Source organism: Corvus brachyrhynchos, unplaced genomic scaffold (assembly GCF_000691975.1).
Source record: "Corvus brachyrhynchos isolate BGI_N302 unplaced genomic scaffold, ASM69197v1 scaffold70, whole genome shotgun sequence".
NCBI lineage: Eukaryota > Metazoa > Chordata > Aves > Passeriformes > Corvidae > Corvus > Corvus brachyrhynchos.
In genome coordinates, this window is record NW_008236217.1 from 1,762,140 (window position 1) to 1,788,504 (window position 26,365).

The window sequence follows — 26,365 nt, forward strand, 5'->3', positions numbered from 1 at the left end:
CTCTTTCCCACAGTCAGTGTCCTGGCTGCTTGTGGTCTCCTCTACCACTTGCTGATAGGCGGAGCTGTGAATTTTGTCTGTAAACACAGAAAAGACTATGGGCACTCTTGGCTTTTTGGTTAACTTCAAGTCTGGTGGGAGATGATTTGATTTCCTAAGTTGATTCTTGGAAGAAGTCTTATTAGTAAAAGATTTTTGATTTCTGAGAACGGATAGACTCCCCTGGTACTCTGCTCCATCCGTCTGTCCTTCTGCCATTTCCATTTTTGGTGAATGTGGGATAAAAGATGTGGTCTGATCTCAAAATACTTTTGCCTTTTGTAGAAAGACAACTAAAGATGCAGAAATGTAGTGAAGATTGACTCTTCATTTAGGAAGGCATGAGCAACCACTGTTCTATTCCCCTGCTGTTTTGTTGAGTCACCTTTTGGGCAGGAATTCCCAGGCTAATGTTCCTGCATAGCCTGGGCTACATTTGCCTTTTTCCTGCTGTGAACAAGGAGACTCAGAGTTGCACCCACAATGACAAGGAATGGGACAGCTCATCCTGAGGAAACAAACAAAAAATCCCTTGCCTTCCTTCTGACTGGACAAGGTTGTTCTGTAGTCCATATCTGTGGGAATCTTACTCCTGGGAGACATTCCTCAAGGCTTCCTCCACTTTCTTCCTGCTTAAATCTTCTGGTTGTGATCCAGGATCTTGGATGAGTGCCCATCCCTTCTGTACTGTTTTGTTAATAACTGCTGACAAAGGAGATGATTCTTACAGAGAGCTGTCTTGTGGCTGGGACGTCAAGTGGGTTGTGTTGGGCCGTGTTCTCATTTGCTAGTACTGTCCAAAGGAAACATGACAGCTGTCCTGACTCTCTGGAGCAAATCATGCTGCTGTCTGTAGCGCGAGGAGTGTGGAGTGCAGAGGAAGCCATTAGGGTCAGGAGCACGGGGTGCTCTCATTTCTACTCAGCTGAGAGTTCTGCTGGAGTGGCAGATGGTGAATATCAGGTCTGGAATTCAAGCCTGATAGCAATCAAGGCTTTGAAAACATAAACTACCTGGCTCAGAAACCAGAGACAGGATGGCTCATCTGGTGACATCCTGAGGCTGATCGTGTTCCTGTTGGTCCCGGCAGAGGTAGCAAATCCTGGAGGGGAGGAGAGAGTGTGTGCATTTCAACCTGTTGGTGTGACACTTCAGCCCTTCTTTTAAGTAATCCAGACATTGAACTGTGTTCCAGAACAGTGCTAACCACTGCAGCTGAAGTTAACAGCCAGTTACGTGCAGGACAGCCACAATTTTAATGCTTTAACAAGGGTTACATGGCAGCCTTTGGGAATTGGCAACCAAAGGCGAGGCAAGTTGAGTTAACTAAAATTAATAAGGTGCCTCTGGGGCAAGTGGAGGGTATGCAAGAGGAGGATTTTAATCTTTGCAGTGCCATAGGTTTCCTGGCTGACTGTAGGCAGATTGCTCTAGTTTCTTCCTGCTTGTCTTTATGCAAAATAAGAGCAACAGATATTGACTACCTTGCATGAGCATGAGCACTTAGGTGCTTTCACCTCATGTAGATACAAAAGTAGTAAGAGCCCAAGGCAGGTATCCAGAGGCAGTGGGCCAGTGAGCTTGGAGCAGAGCACCTGGTATATGAATCTCATTTGGAAAAGAATTAGAAAGAAGTATTCGAAATAAATCTCTTCCCCAAGTAACAATTACTTCATTTCAATAAAGTTCTCTCTGAAACCCAGTCAGTCATGTCATGGTAACACACCATTGCTGCAACCCAACAGGCTCTGCTGCTCTAAGTGGGGATTTTTGCAAGTGTTTAGATGCTGTAGCTTCAACACAAAGCAGTAAATGTGAGGAAAAGCAGTAAATAGTATCTTGCTCAGGGCCTTCCCAGGGTGAGTTTACACTCAGTACGGAGGGTATCTGAGCTAGCCTTATGTGAATTAGTTCATGTATTGTTGTTTTGCTAGGGCAGAAGGAAGTTCTTGTGGGCTGAATTCTCAGCAGGGTGAATCAGAACTCACCAAATTTAGCGCAGGTGAAACCAGACCAGCTTGGTACCTAAGTGAGCTTGTTGGAAGCTATTCCAGGATCTCTGCAGTATCTACTTTGCAGTTTTGCTCTGTAGATGTGCCTCTCTACACTTGAATTGTCAATGGACAGAAAAAGGCACTTCTGAAGTGTGATTCCTTGAGGGTGTTCATCTCAGGATGAGAAAAGCTGTGATACAGAAGTATCTGTTTCTCTGTGGTGGATGTAGTAAATCAAGTGTATCTGAATTTGGGTGTTAACTGCTTTGTGAGTCTGTGCTATACTTCAGATATGAAGGTGGAAGGTTCCCGAGTCCTGTGAGCCAAACAGTAGTGTAATTACAGGCTTTCTCCTGTAATGTTTCACACATATTAGGAAAATATTGCTGCTTAAAACAATCTCTTTCCTTTCTGTCCTCTGTGCACAGTGAAATACAGTTCAGCTCCTCTAGTACTACCACTTCAGAGAGCCAAGAACCATCTTCTGGGGATCAAGCAGCGAGTGCGCTTCAGCAGCAGCTCCTACTGATGGTGGCCAGAAGGACCCTTTCAGAAAACCCACGGGTACATTGTAATATCTGAGTTTCTAGCATCTTGATGGACTGCTCAATAAACAAAAGCTGCAGGCTTGTTCCTGAGACAATTTTGTTGATTTTGCTATACTGCTTTTCCTGGTATTGCTCATGTGGGAGAAGATGTGTTTTATGTTGATGGATGCAACTCAGCTGTTTTCTACTGACACTGAGTAGTGTCCTAGGGGAGTATTTAAAGACTCCATCACTGAAAAAGTTCATCTTCTGTCTTCAATTGTATTTCATTTGGAAGAGGACACAGCTGTTAGGATTTTAGAGACACCACCAGATTTTAATAGCATGAAGTGTTTATTCCAGATTCATTGCTGTCATAAAACCTCATGTCTGGTTTCACTTTTCTGAATTGGGCAACCAGACCTGTGAATGTTTGCTGTGGAATGTTGAAGCCACCTCCTCATTGCAGCTAGTAAAAGGAAAAGGCCCTCAGACTTCAGTTTGTGTGGTGTTATGTGGACATGAATTTTACAGTGTTTGGGGTCTGCGACTTAGGGCTATAATCAGTTTTTACAATTCCTTTTGTAATACCTTTGGCTTTCTGTCTGCTGTGGCAAATTCTAGTTTGATATTTGTGAATAACATTAAAATGACAGTTAATTGCCTTTCATCTTAGATTTCCCTCAGGAACATAAAGCTAAAAGCAACTTGTGTAAAGGAACTATTTTAAATTAAAAATCAGTAAATTGTCCCAAATACTGTCTTTTATATTTGGACAGTGTCTTCCATCCAAAGGCTTGGATGTTTTCCAGATATTTATAGTCTTGTAAACTGCCTGCAAATTAGAGAACAATTGTCATTTCTTCTTTCTCTTTTGGGAAGACTGCTCTCCTCAAGGTCACATAGCAAGTTTGTAGCCAGGCTAGGCAGTATTTTCAGAACTTCCCGATTTCTGAATTTTTTTTCTTAAACATGAAATTCTGAGCCTACATAAGTCAGGAAAAGTGTTACCATTGATTTTGATGAAGCTAGGGCTTCAGGCTGTCTCTAACACCATATAAATTTATGAAGTGAATTTTTATAAGCCCTCTTTTGATAGGAGAAACAGCTAGACTTGAGTGACTTGCTCAGGGCTAGTCAGAGAGTTTCCCAAATCCAGCTTGGAATCCATTCCCCAATCAAAAATCTGACTCCCACCCAAGCACTACAAGCTTCACGCAGAAGATTTCATCCAAAGGTTACAGTTCCTCAGGAGCCAAAATGTTCACTTATACACTCAGCTAAGATGTGTTGGGCTGTTCTGGGGACTCAACGATCAAGTCCTTGGGTGTTTTAAGTGAACTCTCTGCCACTGTTTTGATTTTTTTGTCTAGTTATAGTGGGCAATCTACATTAGATGTGTGAAGTTAATGGCTGCAGTGGACTGAGTTTCGCTTTACTTTCTGTTGGGTAATAGGACCCAAGAGAAACAAAACTCTGCCAGTATTAGCAACTGTAATATTTTAAAACATGTTTTTTTCTTCAAAAATGCCCCAACCACATGTTTAAGTTACTTTTTAAAGTAGTAATAAAAGTATTAAAATTTGGACTCCATAAACTGCTTTCAGGTTTCAAAGTCAGTGTAGTGAAAGGAATGCAGTTGGTCTCATGGTTTTTAAATCACTCGGAACTGTTAATAAAGGAAAGAATGCCAAATAGCCCAGCATCCCCTTGCATGTCTCAATGCTCAGAAACATGAGGGATTGTCCTGCACTGCTAGCAGTTGAGCTCCCTGACCTGGCATGGCTGAACACTTTTAGTCAATTGGAGGCACGAGATAAAATGCCTAAACTTGAATTTCTTTCTCCAGAGTTTATGTTAGCCTGTTTCACCTCACATTTGCCAGCAGACTGAGGATATCAGTGAGTTGTTTCCCAGCTGATGCACAGGAATACATTGTCATGTGTAAACTATGTGTAAAATTCCTTTTCCTGGAAAGCGAAGATTAGAAATTATTCCAATATTCTGAGAGAAAATTTAACAGTTCCTTTGTGCAGGTGGACAGGTTGTTTAAAAAACTGTGGTTTGCTAACAGTTCTAATTTGATGATCAATTACTTCACACAGAAATCCCCTTCCCTGACTAGGAAAGTTTATCTAACATAAATAGCTCTAATGTAGACATTGCTTAGAGTTCCATAATAAGTATATTTGTTAATTATTTATCTTTAAGAGGGGGTGGGGAAAAGGCTGCCTAGTAGGAGGTTGAAAACCACTGGACTTCGCAGTGATTTCAAAATCTCAAATTCATCTTCTTGAAAGAAAAATAAGTAATTTCCCCCCCTCTGTAACATCAGTAATGGTATACCTTGGAAAGAAATCACTGCTTTGCAGAGGTGTTTTTCTTCTGTTGTTTAGCTTTGCAGGCTTGGCTAATGGTCTGTAGATAGTTGCAGGAGAGTTGTAGAGAAGTTAGAAAAGGCCTTAGAATCTGGCAAAAGCAAAATATTTCTTAAGGAAATATCCAAAATTCAAAGGGATGGATTTATGATTATGATAGTAAGATTAGAGACTCTTTAATTAGTGCTGTTTATGCTATTTGTGCTTCTTTGCAATTTTTTTCCTCCTCTTGCTGTTCTTGAGGCACATCTGATGTGGTATTCAAAGCATCTCAGGAAAGATAAATAAAGCTGTGTTCTGGAAGAAAAGTTGATAAGTCACACCTCTAGGCCTTAAGGCCTACTTTTAAATTTTTTTTTTAATTTAAAAACAAGGTTTTGTCCTGTCATGTTTTTGTGTTGTGCTGTAATTAGCCTGATACATGGGAAAATCTTCAAAAAGAAACTTTAGACAAATACTGGATCTGGACTAAAAAATAATTACTTTTCAAATGAATATTTAGTATTAATTTCTAAGCATATCATCACTGTTGAGCTCCACAATTAATATAGTTTCTGTCCATCTGCAATAATTAAGCTGGTGTGATATTTTTGTTTCTGTTTAAAATTAAGAAAATAAATTCGCTAACATGCTGCTACTACTGCTTTAAGCAAAAAAAAAAAAAAAAACCAAAAAAAAAAAAAAAAACCAAAAAAAAACCCCACAAAAAACAACCAAAAAAACCAAACCAAAAACCTGATACTTCCTGTAAATTTGGCCTTTTCAGCACCTGTTTTGCTGGCAGCTGTATGTGAGTGTGCGAGAGTTTTGTGTATTTGTGGTTTGTTTTTATAGCAGCCCAGCCAGGACCCTGAGGATTCTTCATGTTCCTCAGCGCAACGGAAGCTGAACAGGCAGTTTTACAGATTTGTTATATTCCCTGGCAAGTGGATTAAAGTCTGGTATGATCGTCTTACCTTGTTGGCATTGTTGGACAGGTAAGCTTTTTTTTTTTAAAGCTGCTCTATGTAGTGTTACAGTGGGTGGCTCCACATGTCCCTAAAGCAGTGCTGACCACTAGAGAAAGAAAAAGTGAGAACTGTATAAGTGTCTTACATTCAGGTTGAGTAGATAGATGTGTTTTTGCTTTAAGTTGAAGTTCAGGCTTAGTTTCAGTGGTTCTTGCTACCCTTTGTCTTCAAGTAGAGACTTTGATTCATGTGAGTACCAGGCTTGTAGACTAGTCTGTAATTTGATTCACAGATGTTATAGACCCAATGATTTCTGATGAGAAAATCAGAAGTGGAAGGGTCCCAGGTATTCCAATCTCTAAGAAAAGAAAATAATTTCTAGAATGGTATCCAGGTGGAGATTTTTCAGCTGCTGCCTCTGTTCCAGTTCAAGTTTATTGTCTCTACTTCTGGTGATGGTGCTGGGCCATATATGTTAACATGGTCTCCACAGCAGAAATTTCAGATGGCAGTTTAACCTGCTGCAGAAATCAGGCTACATGTCAGGGAGCTTTAAGTCCAGAGCAGATATTTACTTATCAGTGGTGTTTCAATTGCATGGAAATCTTTTCTGCTGATAAGCTCTTTTGTTACAGCCTGAACACTAACGTTGTTCTTTATCTCAGCTTCCACATTCTAACAGAACAGATAAAACAAATAAAACATCAGATGACAAATTTGGTCTTCAATCCAATTCGTTGCTGTCAGATGTTTATATTTTTCATTAATGGAATGCCTTATTTCCTTATTTAAAAGTGTTTGGGTATTTGATTTTATTTGTAGTTGTTCATGTGTTGGTTTTTTTTTATTTTGTTTGTTTGTGCTTTAATAAGCATGCACTTTTCTACCTTCAAATCATCTCCATTGTGGAATTCTAACTGGGAGGTGAGATGGGAAGAGATATTAGATTTCAGTGCATATGACTTTTTTTCCTATATATTTTAGCTATCATTTTGGATAAGGTTTTTTGGCATGGGGATGAAATACCGTTGAACACGGAAATGCAGTAAATTCTGATAGGTGCAGCACTGACAGTTCATACCAACTACAAATGCACCTGCCTTGTTCTAATGACTCTATAAGTATTTGTACTTCTCCAACACTTTTATTCACATAGGACAGAAGATATAAAGGAGAATGTATTTGCTGTCCTTCTAGTAGTTCTTGTTTCACTTCTTGGATTCCTGACTCTGAACCAAGGCTTCTGTAAAGACATTTGGGTTCTATTGTTCTGTCTCGTAATGGCCAGCTGCCAGTATTCTCTCCTCAAGGTAGGACTCAAGATCATAGCCCATTGCTGAATTATCTTCTAACTTCTATGAAGACAAAATCTTTCAAGCAAGCATCTTTTTTTCTGTTTTGTTTTTAGAGTGTTCAGCCTGATCCTGCTTCACCAATACATGTAAGTCTCAGTCAGTAAAACAAGTCTTTCTCCTTTATTATCACTTGTGTACTGTGAAACAGCTGGCTGTTCAGTGCAACACAGATATTAGCCATTTGCTGTTCTAGCTGATTTATGAAAAAGAAAAAGACATCTCTGATTTCAAGACTTTGTACTAGGTTTAATTATTTTTAAGCTATTTGAGTTTATCACTGCTATTAGAAAAGTGCTGTTTCTTTAAGTTAATATGTGCAGTAAAAAATTCATCTGAACTATCTTGCTAATGTTCAATACTGTGACATCACACAAACCTTTTCATTGCTTTCCTTTAGAAACAGAGAGAAAATAGCAGAAGTTCCAGATTAGCAGCTCGGTCATTGCTCAGGGATTTTTTTTTCCTGTTTTTGATTTTTTGTTTTTTGGGGTTTTTTTTGAGATTGGGGACTGATTTTTTCATTTTTTAAATCTTCTACTGAAGATTTATTTATTAAAAATATTAGCTCATCAAATGACACAGGTGTTTTCCCTTCGTTACAATATGGCCATTGTTTCTGTGCTTGTGTCCTGAAGAAATGGCCAAATCTTTGGGCGAATGATGTGAGGATCCTTGCTGATTGCTTTTTTCTATTGGATACATCTAAGAAATTGAACTCTGATGGTGCCAACCACCTTGCAAAGAATCAGTTCTTTACACAAGTCTGTCCTTGTTATAGGACTGTTCTAGGGGCATCATCCTACGACTGCAATCTTACCCATTCCACCTGTCACGGTGTCTCAGCATTTTTGACTTGCGCATCTTGGAAGACATTTCAGTGGCCATAATGCCTCTTCCTTTCTTTTACACTGCATGCTAGTTGCTTATATTTCTTATTTAGTTCTTTGAATATTTTTGAGGATAACCTCTCTTCCCTCAGGTTTCAAAAATGACATGTTAAAAACTTCAGGTCTGCTGGATCAGTTCCCTTTGGCAGGGAGCAATTATTTTTGTCAGCTTAGAGGCTAGAAATACAGGCTGAAATTGAAATTGCTGTTATTTATATATGTATGCTACACACTTCACTAGATGGATTTCAGAAGATTCTCAGTTTCTTTTCCATGTGCCAATTATTACGGGGTGAAGTTATGGTGGTTTTAGTTACAATGCATTCACAGGAAATACCTGTCTGCATAAAAAGTAGAGAAAGGTAATAAACAGCAACTTACACATTGTAGGGTAATATTTTCAAAACATTAAAGGAATATTCCAACCTCACTGAAAAGTTGAGGGGGGGGGTCTTGTGACTAATATAATTAGTCAGCTCAACTGGCATCTGTCTAGATAAAATAATGTGAACTGTCATCAAATAGTTTGCACTTAATCAGACATTAGTAATGTTAATGTTTGTTTAAAGTGGGTGGCAAGCAGTTGAATCAAAACTTCATTTTAAACCTATCCTGCCCATATATTTTTATAGTATTAAACACAAGGTAGTGTTTAAACAGAACATTTTTTTTTGTGCAGGATCCAGGTCTGAATTTCAGGTTCTCACAGTACTATTACAAGTGTTATTCACTGTACTGTATTGTGTAAGTCATGCAGCAATGGAACAAAGTAACAATATGTGTATTCCCATCTTCCTTTTCCCTCCTAAAACTTTATTAGGGATACTCTCTTGCAAACTTTTTGGTGCACTATACAAACTCCAATAGAAATGAATTAGAAAGTTTCTTCACTAAGGGTTTTAAAGGTGGAGGTGTTACCATGCTAAAATAGAAGATTAGCAATTTCTACATTATATCTTTTTAACACAATAGGTATTTGTAAAGGCTTGCTTGAGCTACTAAGCACCTCAGAAATAGGACAAGAGAAGGTGAGAAGAGATTCTCCATGTACTGTTTCATAATTCATGTGATTGAATTAAAATTAAAGAGAATAATGTCTCTTGATGTTAATGTAAGGATGCAGAACAGCAGAGGGATTAAAGAATGATCTGTATCGTGCCCATGAATGAAAATGCACATGAGATTTTTTTGAGTGTGAAGCAAACCATCATGAGCCTCAGACCTGCACAGTGTATTAAGTTCTGTTCGTGGATCCATGAGTAGCCGCTAACGCCTTATGTTATCCATGGCTGCCAAGGAGGTTCCGAACGTCTTCCCTATCTCCTGTGCGGAGTTTGTTACTGTTTGATGCGAATTTGTGACTTTGTCATCTCTAGCCTGTAGCATTTTGAAAGACTGCTTTAAAATGGCATCCAGTGAGTTCAGAAAACAGTGCCTAGAGCTGCTGTAAGCTTTTGTTCCAAACTCCTCCTGAGTACTGATGTACAGATTGACTTTCTGTGCTTGAGGAAGAGCTGGCATTTATTGTTGCTGCAGGTTTAGTACTGGTGCCTGCTGTAAGATGAGAGTCCAATTTTCCTGTCAGCTGGACCTTTAGCCTTCCCAGTTCTGGTCCATTGAGAGCTGGTGGCCTTTAGCTGCTGTTTACACAGGGGTACGTAGTTCTGGGGGATGGTGAAATTTGGGAACAGCCTCCTCACTGGAGTGGTGGAGAGAAGAAAATGAAGTCCATTCCAAAGTGTGTTATATTTTGCTGTTAGTGACCTGATACAAGCAAGCTGCTGGTGACTGCAAGGTATTAAAATCCAGAGATCCAAGAGATCCTTGTCATGTACATTTCAAGGTTTTAGAAAAACCTTAGGAAAGGTTTTACATTTAGTAAATGGCTATATAGAAGGATCAGGAGGGCTTGTCTCTAAGTACCTCATGAGACACCTGTATAGCTCAGGATCTTGCTTGGGCTTACAAAGGCATTTGAGCTTGAAGGATTGCAGTCGTGCTCTTAACAAGATTTAGAGAATCTCTTGCAGATTCATTGTCTCAGTCCCATTACGTGCCAAAGCAGATAGCTAACTCAGTTGTGTGGCTACCATAGGCAGTTTCATAAATCCCATAAGGCACTTTAAAAGTATTTTTAATTTGTCCCTGTAAGCTTTTCTGTAGAACTGAGCACATGCACATTTCTTTATATAAAAAAGCCTTCTGTCTTTTTCCTCTTACATGTGTGCACTGACAAAAATACCCCATTAGATATTTCTAAAATTTTCCCATCAAAATGCTTTGCAGCCAAAACTACTGTTTTAGTAAATGGAAGCATTTGTGAAATTATTCTTTGTTTTAAGTCTTAATATTTTTATAGAAATATGAGATGCATCACTGCTCTCTTGGTAAGATGTGAATATGTTTCTGAAACATATTAACAAGAAACATGGACATTAATAAACCTGACTTTTTTAACAGACTTTGGGAAAGGAAGAGCTTTCACTGAAATTTTTATCAGTGAAGGAAAAAATATTTTAACAAATGAGATGTAAAATATAAAAGAAATTCTGCTTCATTATTTAAATTCTTCTAAATGAGGATGCAGAGTGGAGTGATTTCACTAAGATTAGATCGGTTTTGCATGTCAAAATTTGGTGAGCTTGCCTAGTAAAACAAAATGAGTCCTTAATATCTAAAATATCTCGTTAAACAAGTTGTGCTGCTACATGCCCATTTTGGTGAAGGGCTGCCTAGCTTAGTCTGTCAGTGGCAGGTACAGGAGGGCTTTGCTCCTAGTTTTCTGTTTGTTTGTTTCTAAAACCTTAAAAAATGAAATGCAATGTCTGTCACCTGTTTGTGACTTTTGGGAAGTGATCTTCTCTTTCCCAGAAGGTGTCCACTGTTGGCCTCAAACCAGTCCTGTCCCAAATAATGCCCCTCACATGAAGCATGTAAATTGACAGTGAAATACCACAGTAATACTTGCAGCAGTTCCTCTTTCTTGTGTTGTGTTGCATGTTCCCCAGATGTGGGGACTGGAGTATTTGCTGTACTCTGGGACGCTCATTCAGCTTGAGCACATCCCAAGTAGTGCAAGAGCTGTGCAGACACTGTCCTTCTGAGTGCATTGCTGCTGTATTGCTTTGCTTCTGTTGATATGACTCTAGAAAGATTTCCTTTTCAGTATTCTGTTTCATTACCCACCACCTGAAAAACAGGGAAGGTAGTATTTGTTCACATTTTGCAGCTTTCAGAAAACCGCTGGAATCTGCTTCCTCAATCATAAGTGGCATTATTATTATTACCGTGTAGTTAGCATGGTAAGAGTGATTGAATTAGTCTATTTTATTATAACTGAGATGGAAGTGCCCTACAATGATCATCCAGTGCCACTGCCTGACCACTTCAGGGCAGACCAAAAGTCAAAGCAAGTCGTTAAGAGCATTGTCCAAATGCGTCTTCTAAACACTGACAGGCTTGGGGCATCAACCACCTCTCTAGGAAGCCAGTTCCTGTATTTCACCTCCTTTTCAAAATAAATGCCCTCACCTGATGCAGCTTAGAGCCATTCCCACACATCCTATCAGTGGATGGGACAGGAGATCTGTCTCCTGCACCACCTTCTCCACTTGCCCTCCTCAGGAACCTGTAGGAAGCAATGAATTTGCCCCTCAGCTTTGTCCTCTCCAAACTAGACAAACCTGAACTCCTTAACTGCTCTTTATGGGACGTTCCTTCCAACCATTTCACTGGCTTTGTTACCCTCCTCTGGATGCCTTCAGGGACCTTCACATCCTTTTTAAACTGTGAGGCCCAAAACTGCACACAGCACTCAAGGTGGGGCTGCACCAATGCTGAGTACAGCAGGATAATCACCTCTTGACCAGCTGGTGTTGCTGTGTTTGATGCACCCCAGATGCAGTTTTCCCTCTTGGCTGTTGGCACTCGCAGCAGACTCACATTGAACCTGCTGGTCCTTTTCTGCAGGGCTGCTTACCAGCCACTCGTCTCTCAATTTATACTTGTGCCCAGCATTACTCCATCCTAGGAGCAGGATCCAGCATTACATCTTGTTAATCGCTGCCCGATGTTTCAGTCTAGTTCCCTCTGCAAAGCTGACCCTCAGCAGAGTCAACAGCACCTCCCAGTTGGGTGTCTTTGGCAAACTTGCTAATGGTGCATTCAGTTCCTACATGCAGATCATTGATAAATCCATTGAGCAGAACTGGCTCTAGAACTGAGCCCTGAGGAACTTTACTGCTGATGGGTCATTAGCCAGATGAGGCCTCTTTCACTGCAGCCCTTTGAGCTCTGCCCACCCTTCAGCCAGTTCTTCACCCAGCACACCATAAACTACTTTAGAAGTAAGAGTTAAATATGCACTGTAAACCTAATTGAGTATGTCAGTGTTCTATGTGGAACTGCAAGGTGTATGGAATTAAACCTCTGGGCTTGTTGTCATCAACTCTGTCTTACCCAGCTGCCTTCAAGTAATCAGCATGCAAAGATAAAACTGGCTTCTATAATTCAAGAGGTAAGACAAGAATGTAACATCACAATAAAACAGGCTTTGGTCTGGAGTGCACATCAGGATATAAAACATTAAGCAATTGTTTAGGTGCTTATTTATTGGTTTCTTTTGTAATGTACAGCTCATATTTTAAATAAATAAACTGAAGTTTTAAAAAGGCCAGAAAGTAGTAGTGTAAATTATTTTTCTTTCTTAAAGTCATATTTTTATCTTTATAATTCTCCACAGATTATTTTGTGGCATGTGTCCTATTAAAAAAAAAAAAAGCAGTAGTAAAATTGAAATTGATTAAACAGCAAGGATTTGTGTCCCTGGCTTGATTCATATTTCATGGATGTGAGGCACAATATAAGCCCACCAGTTCCCTGTAATCTACCACCTTGTTAACTGATTGATCCCAAAAGAGAGTACAGATCAGTTAATAGCAATCTAACATATGAGCTTGGCTGGCAGCCAAACAAATGCAGCTGCAGTTTCAAGTCAGTAGGTAGACTCAAAAAAGACATGATCTTTTATTATGCTCACTTAAATTACATTTTTCAAATAAGAACAGTTGCACAGCAGCTTTATGCAAGGCAAACTTGGATTCTTGTCACTTTGCTCCTGGCTTTTCACACTCAAGGAATCTTTTGACTCATTAGTGTTTAAAATGTCTTAGTTACCCTTAAGCTTGCTACCAGGAGAACTATTAAGATTCTTCTTAAGTGTCTGTTCGTTTCCCTGACCTGCAGCCCCGACAGTGTTTTGTAGGATTCGTGGGAATCAATTGTGTGAGAGATGTGTATGAAAGACATCAGATGAGACTCCTTCCACATCCTAATTCCTTTGGATCATCATTTCAAAGTGCTTCATGAGAAGCAGACCAGAAACTGCGGACAAGTGTCACCCCCTTCAGAAGACATGCTGATTTGCTGTCAAGTGGTTCAAAGAAACAAAAAAATTAAATTAGTGAAAAAAAATCCATCCCCATGCCTCACACTATACCGGGGATGTGCTCTATTATTTTTTTTCTTCCCAGGATTCAATTAAAAATTAAATTAATCTTATATTTCATAAAGTCAAAAAAAAAATCAAGCCACCTGAAGCAGATGTTCCTTAAAATAAAAGTGATATAGACAAAAATACTTTTTTTTCTATGGAAAAGAAATATTCAGATAGATTGAAGGTTTTTTCCTCCGCAGAAAATGATGATTCCCGGAATTAATAAGTTTTGAAAGGTTCAGAAGGTTAGGTTTTCAAAAGCATAAGTGATTGTTGGAGTCAGTCTTAACTCCTTGTTGTGCCTTTTGAAAGTCTCCTCTGGAGAAGATGAAATACCTTGTAATATTTTTATTACTAATTATTATGTATAAGTCATTAAAATATTTTGTCTGAGCCCTGACCCTCTCTAGGTTAATGCAGTGCATGCAGTAGGAGAATGAATACAAAATTCTAACTTTTTGGTTTTTCCTTCCAGGGACACAATAAAATCATAATCTACAGCAGACCTGTATATTTTTGTATATTGTGTGGCCTTATTTTGCTGCTAGATGCTGGGTCTAAAGACACAAATCCACCTGTTTATACGATGTATGGCCTGAAGCTCTTTTCACCCAGATCTCTCCAGTCAGCCAGAGACCATGTAATAGGTGAGTCAATATTTTTCCTAGGACTGCAAAAAGGGATTAAGCGCTAGTCTGTGTTTTCCCATGCTGGCAATCAAACGCATGTTATGGAGGCACAACTCAAATTGATAGAAACATTTGGAATGACTTAAGACAGGGGCAGGGGGCAGCTGGCGACCTTCCCTTATGTAAAAGGAGTTCTTAATGAAATGAGGCTCATAGAAATGTCTCCATAGAAAGCTAAAAGTCACTGATGTTATTAGCAAAAGACATCATCTGTGAAATGCAGTTAATCGTTGTAAGGGCTTGTCTGTGTGGAGCAGTTACTGCAGAGTAACTCAAGTTTTAAATTTAATGTCTGGAAGCTAATCCATGCCAGTTCCTCAGATGGACTTTCTTCTGATCATGAAGAAAGTGCTTTTTCTTGGTTTAATTTAATCAAACTGTCCATGTGACCAGATAGTGTGGAGCAGCCACTCTGCAGTAGCTCTTTCAACCTCTTTCCTTCTAGAATCATATTCTGAGGTTGCTGAGGACATTCAGACGCTGCCGTAAGACAGGTCTGATGATCCTTTGGCAATAATTTGGAGTGGCCACAGCCGACATTACCCTATTCTGTCAGGACACTTCTTCCTGTTGCACACCACACTTACGGTCTGTAACTGTGATGTTTCACCAGCTGAGCCACAGATGCAAGTGCTGAACTGGACTCCCGTCAATAGTGCAACACTGTTAAGCTACAAAATAAGAAATGTGAGGTTTACTGTAAAAGTTGTGAAAATTACCCAAAAAGCTGTGTTGTAATGTACAAAAGATAGCCTGTTGGTTTGTGAATTTAGAACCAGGAAAACCTACTTTAGTAGAAGAAAAAACCTTTTGTTAGGTAGTGTATGACCTTCGAGGTCTTTGTTCACCTGTGACTGTTGTACTTGCTTTTTGCCATACTCAGGTCAGTCTTACTTCCTGAAAGGCATACTATTTTTAGGAAAGCCTCCTGGTCCTTAACATGGGTACTATGGCTCCCAATTCTTCTCACCAGAAACAGGGGAATGTGAAGATCTGCATCTCACTTATGTTAATGAGCTTCTTTCATTACTTTGCTTTGGTCTCATTAAAGTTTCTCCTTACATCTTATTTTCTCTGTCTGTCAAAGGTGAGCAGTAAAAATGCTGATAAATAATTCAACAAGAATCTTAGATGCCACTTGGGATAAAGATAAATGAAAAACTATAGCAACCAGTACAGAAAAACCAAGTGTGGTTATAAATGTGTTAATTTTGGCTGGTCTCAAAAGAGATGGCAGAGCATGTTCTTGAAGAAGGAGGGGGTGGGGGAGAGAAGAAATACAGGCTCATCTCCCCCACTGGCATGTGTTAAACGAGAAAGAAGAAACCATTTCCCTCTGCTTGTCACCTGTTCTTATTTTGCCAAGGTTATATTGGTTCAAATGATGTTTTGTGCCATGCTTGGCTGTTCCTTGCTTTGTCTCTATGGGAGTCCCAGCTTCTGGCTGCTGTGAATCCTTGCAATTGTTCACAGTGCAGAGACCTCTGTAAGCCATGGCAGTCTGGCATCCTGCGGCATCTTGCTGCACTTTGAGTGTCGATTCTCTTGGGTAATGAAGGCATAGAAGTATTTGTTTTGGGCTATAAAATAATGAGGGAAGTTGGTCCCTCTGAGTACCAATAAAGTCGTTTCTACTGTCATGCAGTTTTGCCTATTTGCTTGGCATTTTTTATCTCTTTTTATTGGTCTGTCATCCTATGGTGGGTGACTTTTTAGTTTATGTTTTATTTTTTATTGTGGTATTCAGAGTTGATATGCTTGGAAATCAGGGGATTTTTGACTGTGGGTTGCAAATACCAAGGAAAGGAAAAGTCTTTTATTTCGGGTGTTTATTATGATAAAAAGCAAAAGCCATGGAGATCATAGAATGTACCAGAGAACTAGCATGATGCTGCATATCATATTCTGATAAAAGTCTTGAAACAAGGTCATAGAAGAAAATAATTGCAGATTTTTTAGATGAGTAACCTAATTACTTATGAAACATGGTTTTTAACACGTTCATTTATTTTCAATCTACTTATGATCTGATTCTGTTTTATTTTAAATTGGTGATGATTCTGCTATTGATTTATACTTATATTAGTTGGGGGTTCATGACTTTAATTCTGACAATGGTTTTCATCTTGAATTCCTTATTTCAGTTAACATTTTTGCTAGATTATCATATGAAATGTAAGTAAGGGCATGGACAGAACCAACCTCAATCACTGGGAGCTACAGGTGTGGTTAGTAACAACAGTAGTTATGCACTTTATATATGATAGTTCTTGTGATGAAACCATTTAAACATTCAGCAGGTAAGTGAAATTATTTGGCTGACATCTGAGGAAACTTAAGAATCAGGAAGTGGCAAAATTTTGTGATAGTGAGTCCTCTGCCTGCTCCTTTTAACAATGACTGATCTTCTGTCAAGGGAGGAAAGGCTATGAATGTTTTGCTCTCTTATGTTCAGCAGTGGGAGGACAAAAAAACTATTTCTCACTGAAATAATGCTTTTTATTTTCCTTGTGAAAAAAACATGTTTTACTACTCAGATATATAATTCTTTTAAAAATAATAATTTTCTAAATGTCTAAAATGTTTGCAGTGTTGTTGCCATTCTACATTTCTCAAAAGACACAAATTTTCCAAAGTCATAATTTGTGTTTCCCCCTCATGTTTACATGAATGGTGCTTGTTCAGAGGAAAACTGCAGTGTTAAATGCAGCAACTCACATAACGATGTCTTAGTGGTCCAGCTTTTAAAGGTGTTGTGGGTCTGTTTGAAAATGTGGGATGCTTAAAGAAATTCTCTCTGGAATTCATAATGCAATTTCAAAGGATTAATCAGTTACTTTTATTGTCTGCTTCCCACAAGAGGAACTACTGCTTCTAAATTCAATCCTTTTGTTGGTGACAACTGTTTATTTTCTTCTCTGGTACACTTCTTGGTGCAGGATGAGATAAACTAAGCTGCCTCAGCTAAAGAAGTTGCTAGGATTATTCAAGGTATTAATAGAGATTGGGTGAGGTGAGGACAGTTTTATAGTCAACTAACTTTTCCCTCCTTGTTTACATTTGTTTCTATATATCTTGGTGTACTGTCAAGTCTTTCATCTCATCCTTCCTTCCACTGCTCTTATTCCACTTTTTCTGAGGTTGCTACAGCAAAGGCAGTCATTTGGACTGTAAGTCAGTAGTCTAAGATGAGTTCTGGCAGTTCTGCAAGTCCTTTGCCCAAGGAACAGTATCTCTTGAGAGTTTCAACAGTGAGTTTTTGGATTAGTTGGTCCATGGTGGGTCCACATGGTCTGCTGAGCAGTTTTTTCTTATGCCATTGGCTGTCTTCAAGAATGGTCCTTGCTTGGCTTGGCATGACTTGGTAGAATATCTAAAAATGTGCAGAGTAATAAAGGAAGAGGAATTTAATGTTGGCATTTGTATGTAAAAGACTGAGAAGAGAGCATTTCCTCATTTTCTTATGTATGTATAATTTGTGCCAGTAGCAGAAAGTAGTGTTGAAGGGGCATTGTGAATCCAGGTATACTTAAGTGAGTGCTGTCTGTTTAACACTTGAGCATGTCTTTTTCTCTCCTGTGTTGGACTTCCTTGGCAAGATTTACAGTATTAGATAGCAGGAGCGTACAATATGATGAAGATAAAAGCTGTCAGATCAAACTTGGTGTATTGTTTCCTTTTAGCACAAGATGCCTTAGTAAGATGAGCTGGCAGATGTGAAATTAGCATTCAGCAAAAAGCACAAACCCTTTTGCTTCTTTCTCAAAAATCTGATTGGGGGGACGGGGAATAAGCTGTACTAGTGATTTGTTTAATTACTTTTTATGAGAAGGAATAGGAGGAAACAGCAGTCTTCCTAGGATCTAAAGTAACAAATACGTACTTGTCTACAAGGAAGAGTGGCTGACACGTATCTTTCTCTGCCATGCAGAACATTGTGGCACTAGTACAATGAAGCAGTAAGAATATGATGAAATATATGTGTGTATCCTTGAAAGTTTACACTTGGGTCAAGTGTGTGTTTAGATGCTTTGCTAGACAGCCTTGCTTAGCATTTTCTATGGTGGAGCTACGAGTGAGCAGATGGGAAAGAGGACTGGCTGGAAGTGAACAGAACATAAGACTAGTGGCATGATTACCTGAATTATGGCTCCTGCTTTTCCTTGTCTATGAGGCAACCATTAAAATTAGCATTTCTATTCAGAAAGAGAGTATGTAAAGCTGTCAGACTGGGTTTTACCCGACTTTCTTTCCTGTTTTAATTTGTTCTTTCACTACAGCAAATTTTAAGTCCATTCTGCTGGAAGCTGGCAGAATGTTCTGGGAAAGCTTTGCCCTAGGTTTGTCCCATATTTAGGGGCTGCTATAAGTGTCTGCTCTTGATTGCTGGGAGAGACAGGATATTGTGATAGCCAAGATATTTCAGATCTTAGCCATTAAAATTTTTTTGTTTGTTTATACTGAATTGTTATAGCTGTGCTTGAACCATCTCAGATTCAAGGAAGAAGTTCCAAAGTCTGCGAATTAAAATTTCTCTACTTTGAAAGAAAGAAATACAACTTCAGAAGTATTTGAGAAGCAGTAAGGAGGCTACATAATGCTATTTTTTCTGACACTGTTTTTATGCAAAATCAATCTTCAAGTTAACTCTGAGCTTTAGTTTCTTATGTGTAAAATAGCATTATTTATTTTGAATACATGAGGACGAAGGTGTAATCATTGCTGCAAAGGTTAAGGTATGCTCACTTGAATAATCTTCAGAATTTATTGCAACAATTTCTTATTCTGGTGTGATACGTATTTCTCTATTTTCCATACACTGAATGTGTGACTGTGTTCTAAAATACTTTTTTTTTTCCTTTAGTGTTTTTATATTGCTTTCCTGCAATTTCTCTTCTTGGACTTTTCCCTCAAATCAACACCTTCTGCATATATCTTTTGGAACAAATAGACATGTTGCTTTTTGGTGGTTCTGGTAAGTAGCCATCTGCAGCCTGAGCTATCCCTTTCTGGGCTTATAACCTTAGATTAGGATATATTATTGCATGTTACACAGCACAGTGCATGTTAAAGCTCAAACAGCTAATAGTATTCATCTAACAGTGGGGTGAATACTTATAAGGTCCACTTGATTAGATTTCTTTTTGCTTTTGGAAAGTTGTATACAAGTTTTCAAAACTATAGGCTGCAGAATATGGTTGATACCAAAGAGCTCTTTCCTGGCACATGTGATATGAATCTTTATTTATTAAAAAAGAAAACTTTTTATTTTCTTTTTCTGTTAACATCTAGGAAAAAAAAGTTTGCATTCTTCCACAGAAAGGCATATTGACAAAATATTTGATGTGTGATAATTTTTTTGGTGTTATTTCAGTCAGAGATTAAAGAAGGCCCTTGAGAGATGAAGCATTGAGATTTTTTGTTGATAGTGGGGTTTTTTGTTTTTCATTATAGCTTAAGTAACAGGGAAGATTGAGATGTATCTGCACTGTCATCTTAGTTGGGTTAGAAACAAAGTTCCTCCTTCTTCCCACTTACCACATGTCTCTATTTCAGCTGCTGCTGGGTTTGTGTCTGCACTGTACAGCGTTTCCCGAAGCTTTGTTGTTCTTATTGTCCTATATGCCTTCTGCTTCAGTGCAGTGAAGGTAAGCCAGAAAAACAACATTGGAACAATTCAAAATTTCAAGCTGGAAATTCATGTAATCTAGGGAGACCAGCATTGTTTGGTCCTACATTGTCGTTGCTTATCAAGATGAGCTTCGCAAGCCATGCTTCAGTTTCTGTGTGTTAGTAACACTGAAACAGACTAAAACTGTAGCAGAAATTCTGAAGTTAATGTGTCTAATACCTGTGATTATTTGCCTCTTATATGTATCAGACTGAAACGAGCAACTGAATTTTCTCTACAAACATGAACATCAGCATTGACTTAAAACGCCGAAGTTTCTGTTGACCTGCATAGCCAGGCCAAATTAGCTCATAATTCCTAGTAAGATTTTTGCTGTTGCTTCGTAACCATAAGCCTAAGAACTTAAATGTTGAGCAGACCAGTGGACCATCTAACTAATGTGTCTGCATCCACAGGGAAATGCAATTTAGGAATTTAATGCAAGCCAGATGACTGAGTTTGCCACTCTTTTCCCTACTATCCCACAGTTGTTACACTAGGGATGTTGGAGAGTGTGCTTATTTCATTTGGTGTCCGTGGACTTGTTGTCTATGAACAAGTTAAGTCCCTTCCTGAATGTGCTGGTCATCTCTGACTCCACAGCTTTATGCCAACAAATTCCAGATGTTCACTGTACTTTTTGCAAAGCAGTGCTGTCCTTCATTGGTTTTAAGCTGATCTGCTAATTTCACCAAATCTTCCTGATGGGTAGTATTGTAGCATTTGTGGAAAACCTGGTCTGCATTCTTTTCATCCACTGCCTTTACAGTTTTGTAGGCATCAGGCATATCCCCCTCAGTCATGTCTTCAAACTGAAGAGTCCCTGCCTTTCTCGTGTCTCCCTGTAAAGCAGCTGCTTTCTCAGAAGTTGCTAAGTTAGTCACCCTACTCTGTGCCTTCTCTTGCTCTGTTGACCCTCAGACGTGGAGTCAGTTGTGTATGGTGCTCAGGATGCAGGTGTGCCACAGCTCTCTATGCTGCATAGGAGTGGTTCCCTTACCAGTGATGCCCAGTTTTGGGTAATATTCAATCTAAAGCTTTTTTTTTTTTTTTTATAGTTTTTGTATACCATGCCTATGTCCTCTGCATGTGACATTTAAAGAATGGCAATAGAATTTTGTGTGCCCTTCAAGTCAGCTGTAAAATTCCCAGTGACCACAGCAAGACCAGAATTTCATGTTAGACTTGTAATAAAATTTATCCTATAAGGAACAGCCTTTTGACAGTGTTTCATTAAGGACTGGATGCTGTCAGTGTCCATGCAGGGCTGCACCAGGATGTGCTGTGATTTGCAAGCTGCCCTTGACATCTTGTGGGCACATGTCAGAGGAAGCTTCGTGGTGGCACACATGCATAGCACACACAGAGATCCCAACACGAGGTTCTGGAACTGCCAAGGATGTATCATGTCAGCACCCAGGCTGGTGATTTGCACAGATGAGAGGGGCAGTCAGATGTTCCTTTAAGGGAATTCTTTAAGTAACATCAGCATTTCTATAGTGGCTTTTAACAATTTTTCACTTGAAATTTTGAATAGGAGCCTTAAATCAAAAAAGGACAATTAAAATGCCTTAATGGTCACTTGCAGATGATCAGAGCTGGCTGTGTGTTCTTAACCACTCCCAGCAGTAAGGTAAAATGTGTTAAGCTACCATTTTATCTTGCCCCTGGGTGGCTTCAGTCCTTACAAAATAAATTGCAGCAACTCAGCTGCAGTGTTAAGACACTTGAAATTAAATGTCTTTGAACATACGGTGTTCTGCCAAAGAATCTCCTGTTACCTGCCTCACCCAGTTTATCAGTTGTATTGGTTAGACCTGACACAGCTGGGGGATTGATGCTACAAAGTTTAACTGCTGCTGATGCAGTTTCCAAAAGTAGCCAGTATTCCTGCTACTGTTTTCTGGCTATATTACTACTTGGAAACTGGCAGCTGGGATGGAGGAAGAGGCTCTCAGTAAGGATGAGCAGAGTGAGAAAATGGGTAACTGGGACGAGAAACAATGATAAAAATGAAACGAGCTACATGGGAGGCAGGAGTTAAACTACTGCTAAACAGGCAAATACCTGGGGAATGAATTTTTTTTTGTTTTTCCTTCCTAAGGTTAGTGGAGGGTGATTCACTAGTTGAGGCTAGGAAAGTTGTGTTACAGATACTTCAAAAAAGTTTTTTGTAAACAGTAGGGAGAAAAGCCACTTAAAATAGTCTACATACTCTTCTCAGCATAATACTTTAAATTACAGAATGCAGGTGGCTTTTTAGATAAGCAATCTCCTTGTGGATTAGGCTTCAAACTGCTTAGAAATAGGCTTTTAATGCTACCCTGAAGTTGAGTGCTGTGAAAGATTTACAAGATATCTGTTGTAAATTACTAATATTATGTTCAGACTTTCTGTTCACACAGAAGTTAGAGTTAATTTGAATTTTAATGGCACTGTTCTTGTAAAGACACTTCTGAGAAGGTTAATTTAAAGCATGTAAAGATGATTCCTCTTGCTACAGCTCATAATCTCAGTCTACCGGGGTGCTTGAAATTTCATATGTTTTTTCTTCTAGAAGTAATTTAATAAGCACTTGTGTCAGCCCTCCTTGTTCTTCAGTCAGGTCCAGAGATTTTTATTTTGAACTGGTGTCTGTAATGTTGGAAGAGAATGATTCTTTGGTTGATAGAGGAAGAGTAGGAATTGGCTTAATCTGATCCTGAATAGGGTCCACTGTGAAAGGTGGTCTAATACCCCTGTAAGGAACTAGAACTGTTTTGATGTGTGGTGAGCAGCAATTTATCATATTAATCAAGTGAAGATTTTAATTTTTGGTGTGCTAGAAATTGTAGAGTTTAACTCAAAACTGAGCAAATGCTGTAGTCTATTTCACTGAGGTATTTGCACAACAGTGGTAATATGGTTTTCTTTAAGCTAGAAGGAGCATCTCTTCCATACTTGCACTTTATAGCTGTCACTTATTTTTTATTCTTATTTTACTCTTTTCACTTTTAGTCAGTTTGCCAAAACCAACAGAGCAAAATTTCCAATATTTATGGAGGTCAAAAAGAAAAGAAAAAAAAAAAATCACCATAATCAAAATTTTTCTGGGCAGGGAAACATGATAGACTATTTGGCAGAGGACTTCTGGGTTGCAAAGCATATTTTCTTGGCTGAAATGTAGCATCCTCAAATGTCAACTCTATTTATTGGCAGAACATTGTATAGCTCAGCAGGTGTAACTACCAGAGTTCTATTTCCTGAAATAAATTGCAGAGGAGAATGGATCTCTAAGTGATTTTGTGCTTTTTCCTGGTGAACAATTGCTCACATCAAATGCCTAGCCTGAAAAACATTCCAGTAGTATCAGGCTTGATTCTCTCCTTCCTTAAGTGGTTCTTGTGTTCTGGTTATAATCTTGCAGGGTGAAATAGTTTAACCTGTTTTCTCTGTGTACATTAATTATTCTGAAAGGGAATATGTTACTCCTGAAGAATAATTAATTTACTATATTATTTTCGTTTTTTATTAAAATAAGACCAGTTTTTATTTTATAATAAATCTGTGTTCTTAGGTGAGTTTTTCTTGTTCTTTTTTAGAGCATAAGCTAGATATACACACACATATAATAGTTTGATTTAGTTGTGCTCAGATTTTGAAATTAGTCTAGAATAGCAAATTCACAGCATTTAATTGTTTGCTCTAGAACTTCAGTTTTAGAAAATTAGGAAGTAGGAATTGTTTTGGGGTGTGTCCACAGAACAGTGTAAGTACTAAAGGTAACTTTCAGCATGCGAGTATAAGCTCTGAGAACTGAGACTTATAGGTCTGTGCTGAAGTCCTGTGCCTTGTCCAGACTGATTTTGCTGTTGAATTATGTTGTACAGGACTCACTGAGAGACTTTAGGAAAAAGCAGCTGTGGTATAGACGTATTATTTAACTTACATCTAAGTAAGTTTAACTTAACAGTTTAACTTAATAATTCTCATGGATTTTCATTCAGATAAGTTGCCTGAGGAAAATTATTATACAGTATTCTCAGGTGAGAGTTCATCCTGTGACCTGCAGATGTTTGGCATGTCCAGGAAGTTCATCTGGCCCTGTCACTCTTTCTGAATGGCCTTGCAGTGCCTTTGCCATCACATGACCAGAAATATTTGTCACTCATGGCTAAAATGCACATACCACCTAAAAAAGGATGGACAGATCTTGAGTCTTGTGTGAACAGTGAGGGTGTGGGTTGGGTCAGGTGTCCAGCTGCTGTTGTGTCCCATCACAGGGCTTGATCAGAAGCATATGACATGTTTTGGGGAGTGGCTGCACGCTGCCCACCTGGCTGATCTGGGGTGTTTGTTATGTGGCCAAATGGGCACTTCCACACAACTGAAATAAGGGACAGTTTGTCACCAGGGCCAGGCACAAACTCTTTGTGAGATGATGATACCTGCGTGTGTGCTGCATGACTTGGACACTTGGAGGAGAGCAAGGAACGTGTTGTTCAGAGGTGACTGGGAAGCAAAGGGATGCCAGCTGCTGTGGCCAGGTGATGGCTCCCCTCCTCATAGTGCTCCTGAGCAGCTTTGCCCTTGCTTTGATATTGGTGTGGAGGAGCTGTGGGTCTGCTGCTTGTCAGGACTTCCTCTGGTGGTGCTACTGCTGGGATGATCAGTTTTCATTTCCTGTAAAGCTGTCACATAAAAAAGAAACCCAAATTGTTCACAGTAGGAAGTACAGAGTATTGCATCTGAAATTACAACAGATAATTTCTCCATAAAAACCGTGAGCACAAAATAGCTGGTCTTTGTCTGTGTGTTTGAGGCCTTGAGAACTGATGGGCAGGACACTATTCATCACTGCTGTCAGTGGAAGCAGTGCATTGTGAATGGAACAGGTTTACAAGTCTCTGTCTGACCTGGCTGGTGCACAGAAGTTGTTCCCTGTGGTGATGATGTGAAGTCACACGGATCGATTTCTGTTTCACTGTTGTGCTATCCCAGTGATGCAAAGGGGGTTTGGTTACAGCTTTGAGGTGTTGTAGAGCATCTCTTCATAAATCTTATCCCATGGCATATTTGTATCATGAGTGATAGGACACCAGCTGCTTATCCATCCTTACATATAACCGTACTGTAAACCTGGTTTCAGGCAAGTAAGTAGGTAAATGTCAGATTTTGAAGTGCAAAGACCTGAGTTTCTCCTGCTTGCTTTGGAATTTCTTTATCTCCCAGACCTCTGTTTAATATCATCACTCCTTGTTCCAGTTCTTTCCAGGTCCTCTATGAACTTCCATTTACTTTTGCTTAATACAAAGCTCTAAATCCTAAGCATGGTTTTATCAGCTCTTATGTTCATTCCTTGGATTCTTACATCCAATAGCAGCTATTTTTCAGCTCACTACTTTTCTGAAGCTGTTGGGTAACTGAGCTTAGTTTGACATTACCTGAGTTCACTTCAGCCTGGCTTTATTTCTGATCTCATCTTCAGTCCTGTAATCTTGAACAGAAATTGGCAGCTCTAATAGCTGCCTTAGCTTTGATATACAAAAGGGTTTTCTCTTTTTCCAGAAGGAGGTGTTTTTATTTTTCAAATATGACATCCATCAGATTGGAGACATGGGAATTTCTGTGCCATCTTTTTCACTTGATTAGAATTTCATGATGCACTGATTTTTGTCTCCTGCTCCATCTGTTTTGCGGTCTGTGCCCAAATATTTAAGAAATGTTTTAAAAAAAAGTCATGTATGCCATCCTACTTTTTCTACAAATATTTGGTCTAGAATTTAGCCATCCTGATACCAGTCTTTAGTATTGCAGTGTTCCAGGGCTTTGCCATGGGGCAGAAGAGCACACCCCTGAATGTTTCTGGAATTAGTCAGTCCTTATCTTCTGCCTTCTGTTCATATCAGTTGGTTTGGATTTGAAATGTATCCAGAACCAGTTAATTACTTGTCATCCAGATAATTTTTTTCTTTCCTTTGGTATGGAACTTGCAGTTTATCTTAACCAGCCTGGAAAAAAAAAGTCAGATTTTTGGACTTGGGTCAGAAAAATTAAACTGATGTGAATGTATTCATATGTGGCACACCAGCTTTTTCCAGCTCTGTGTAAATGTATATTTTTTGAAATGTAAGTTACATAGTTTCCATTACCTCATACCTGAAGAAAGTGCTTTCTGGTGGTTTATTTATTGCTTCAATGGACAGTTACTAAAAATTCTGTGTGGATTTTAAACTGTTCTCAGCTCACACTGATGTAGTTTGATTTGTTTAATGAGTTTGAAACTCATTAATCAGAATAACAGTGCTTCTTGCTTCCCATCTTCAATGATGCAGTCTTCATCTATGTACTAATAATTTTGAAATATTTGTCTTAGGGTTTTATGGTGGGGAAGAGGTGCAA

At 38.9% G+C, this 26,365-nt stretch overlaps 1 protein-coding gene across 2 annotated transcripts in view; it reads left to right on the plus strand.

Moving 5' to 3' along the window:
* The window catches only part of PCNX2 (pecanex homolog 2 (Drosophila)), a 143,554-nt gene that overhangs the window by 24,158 nt on the left and 93,031 nt on the right, over positions 1 to 26,365 (plus strand). For both annotated transcript variants that reach the window (XR_001865548.1, XM_017745316.1), the window contains exons 8-14: positions 2,462 to 2,597; positions 5,773 to 5,915; positions 7,045 to 7,198; positions 7,297 to 7,329; positions 14,100 to 14,271; positions 19,178 to 19,288; positions 19,870 to 19,961. Coding sequence is in view for 1 of the 2 variants with exons in the window: in XM_017745316.1 (XP_017600805.1) it covers positions 2,462 to 2,597; positions 5,773 to 5,915; positions 7,045 to 7,198; positions 7,297 to 7,329; positions 14,100 to 14,271; positions 19,178 to 19,288; positions 19,870 to 19,961 (841 nt within the window). In the remaining variant the exon portion in view is untranslated. The remainder of the gene's footprint in view (positions 1 to 2,461; positions 2,598 to 5,772; positions 5,916 to 7,044; positions 7,199 to 7,296; positions 7,330 to 14,099; positions 14,272 to 19,177; positions 19,289 to 19,869; positions 19,962 to 26,365) is intronic.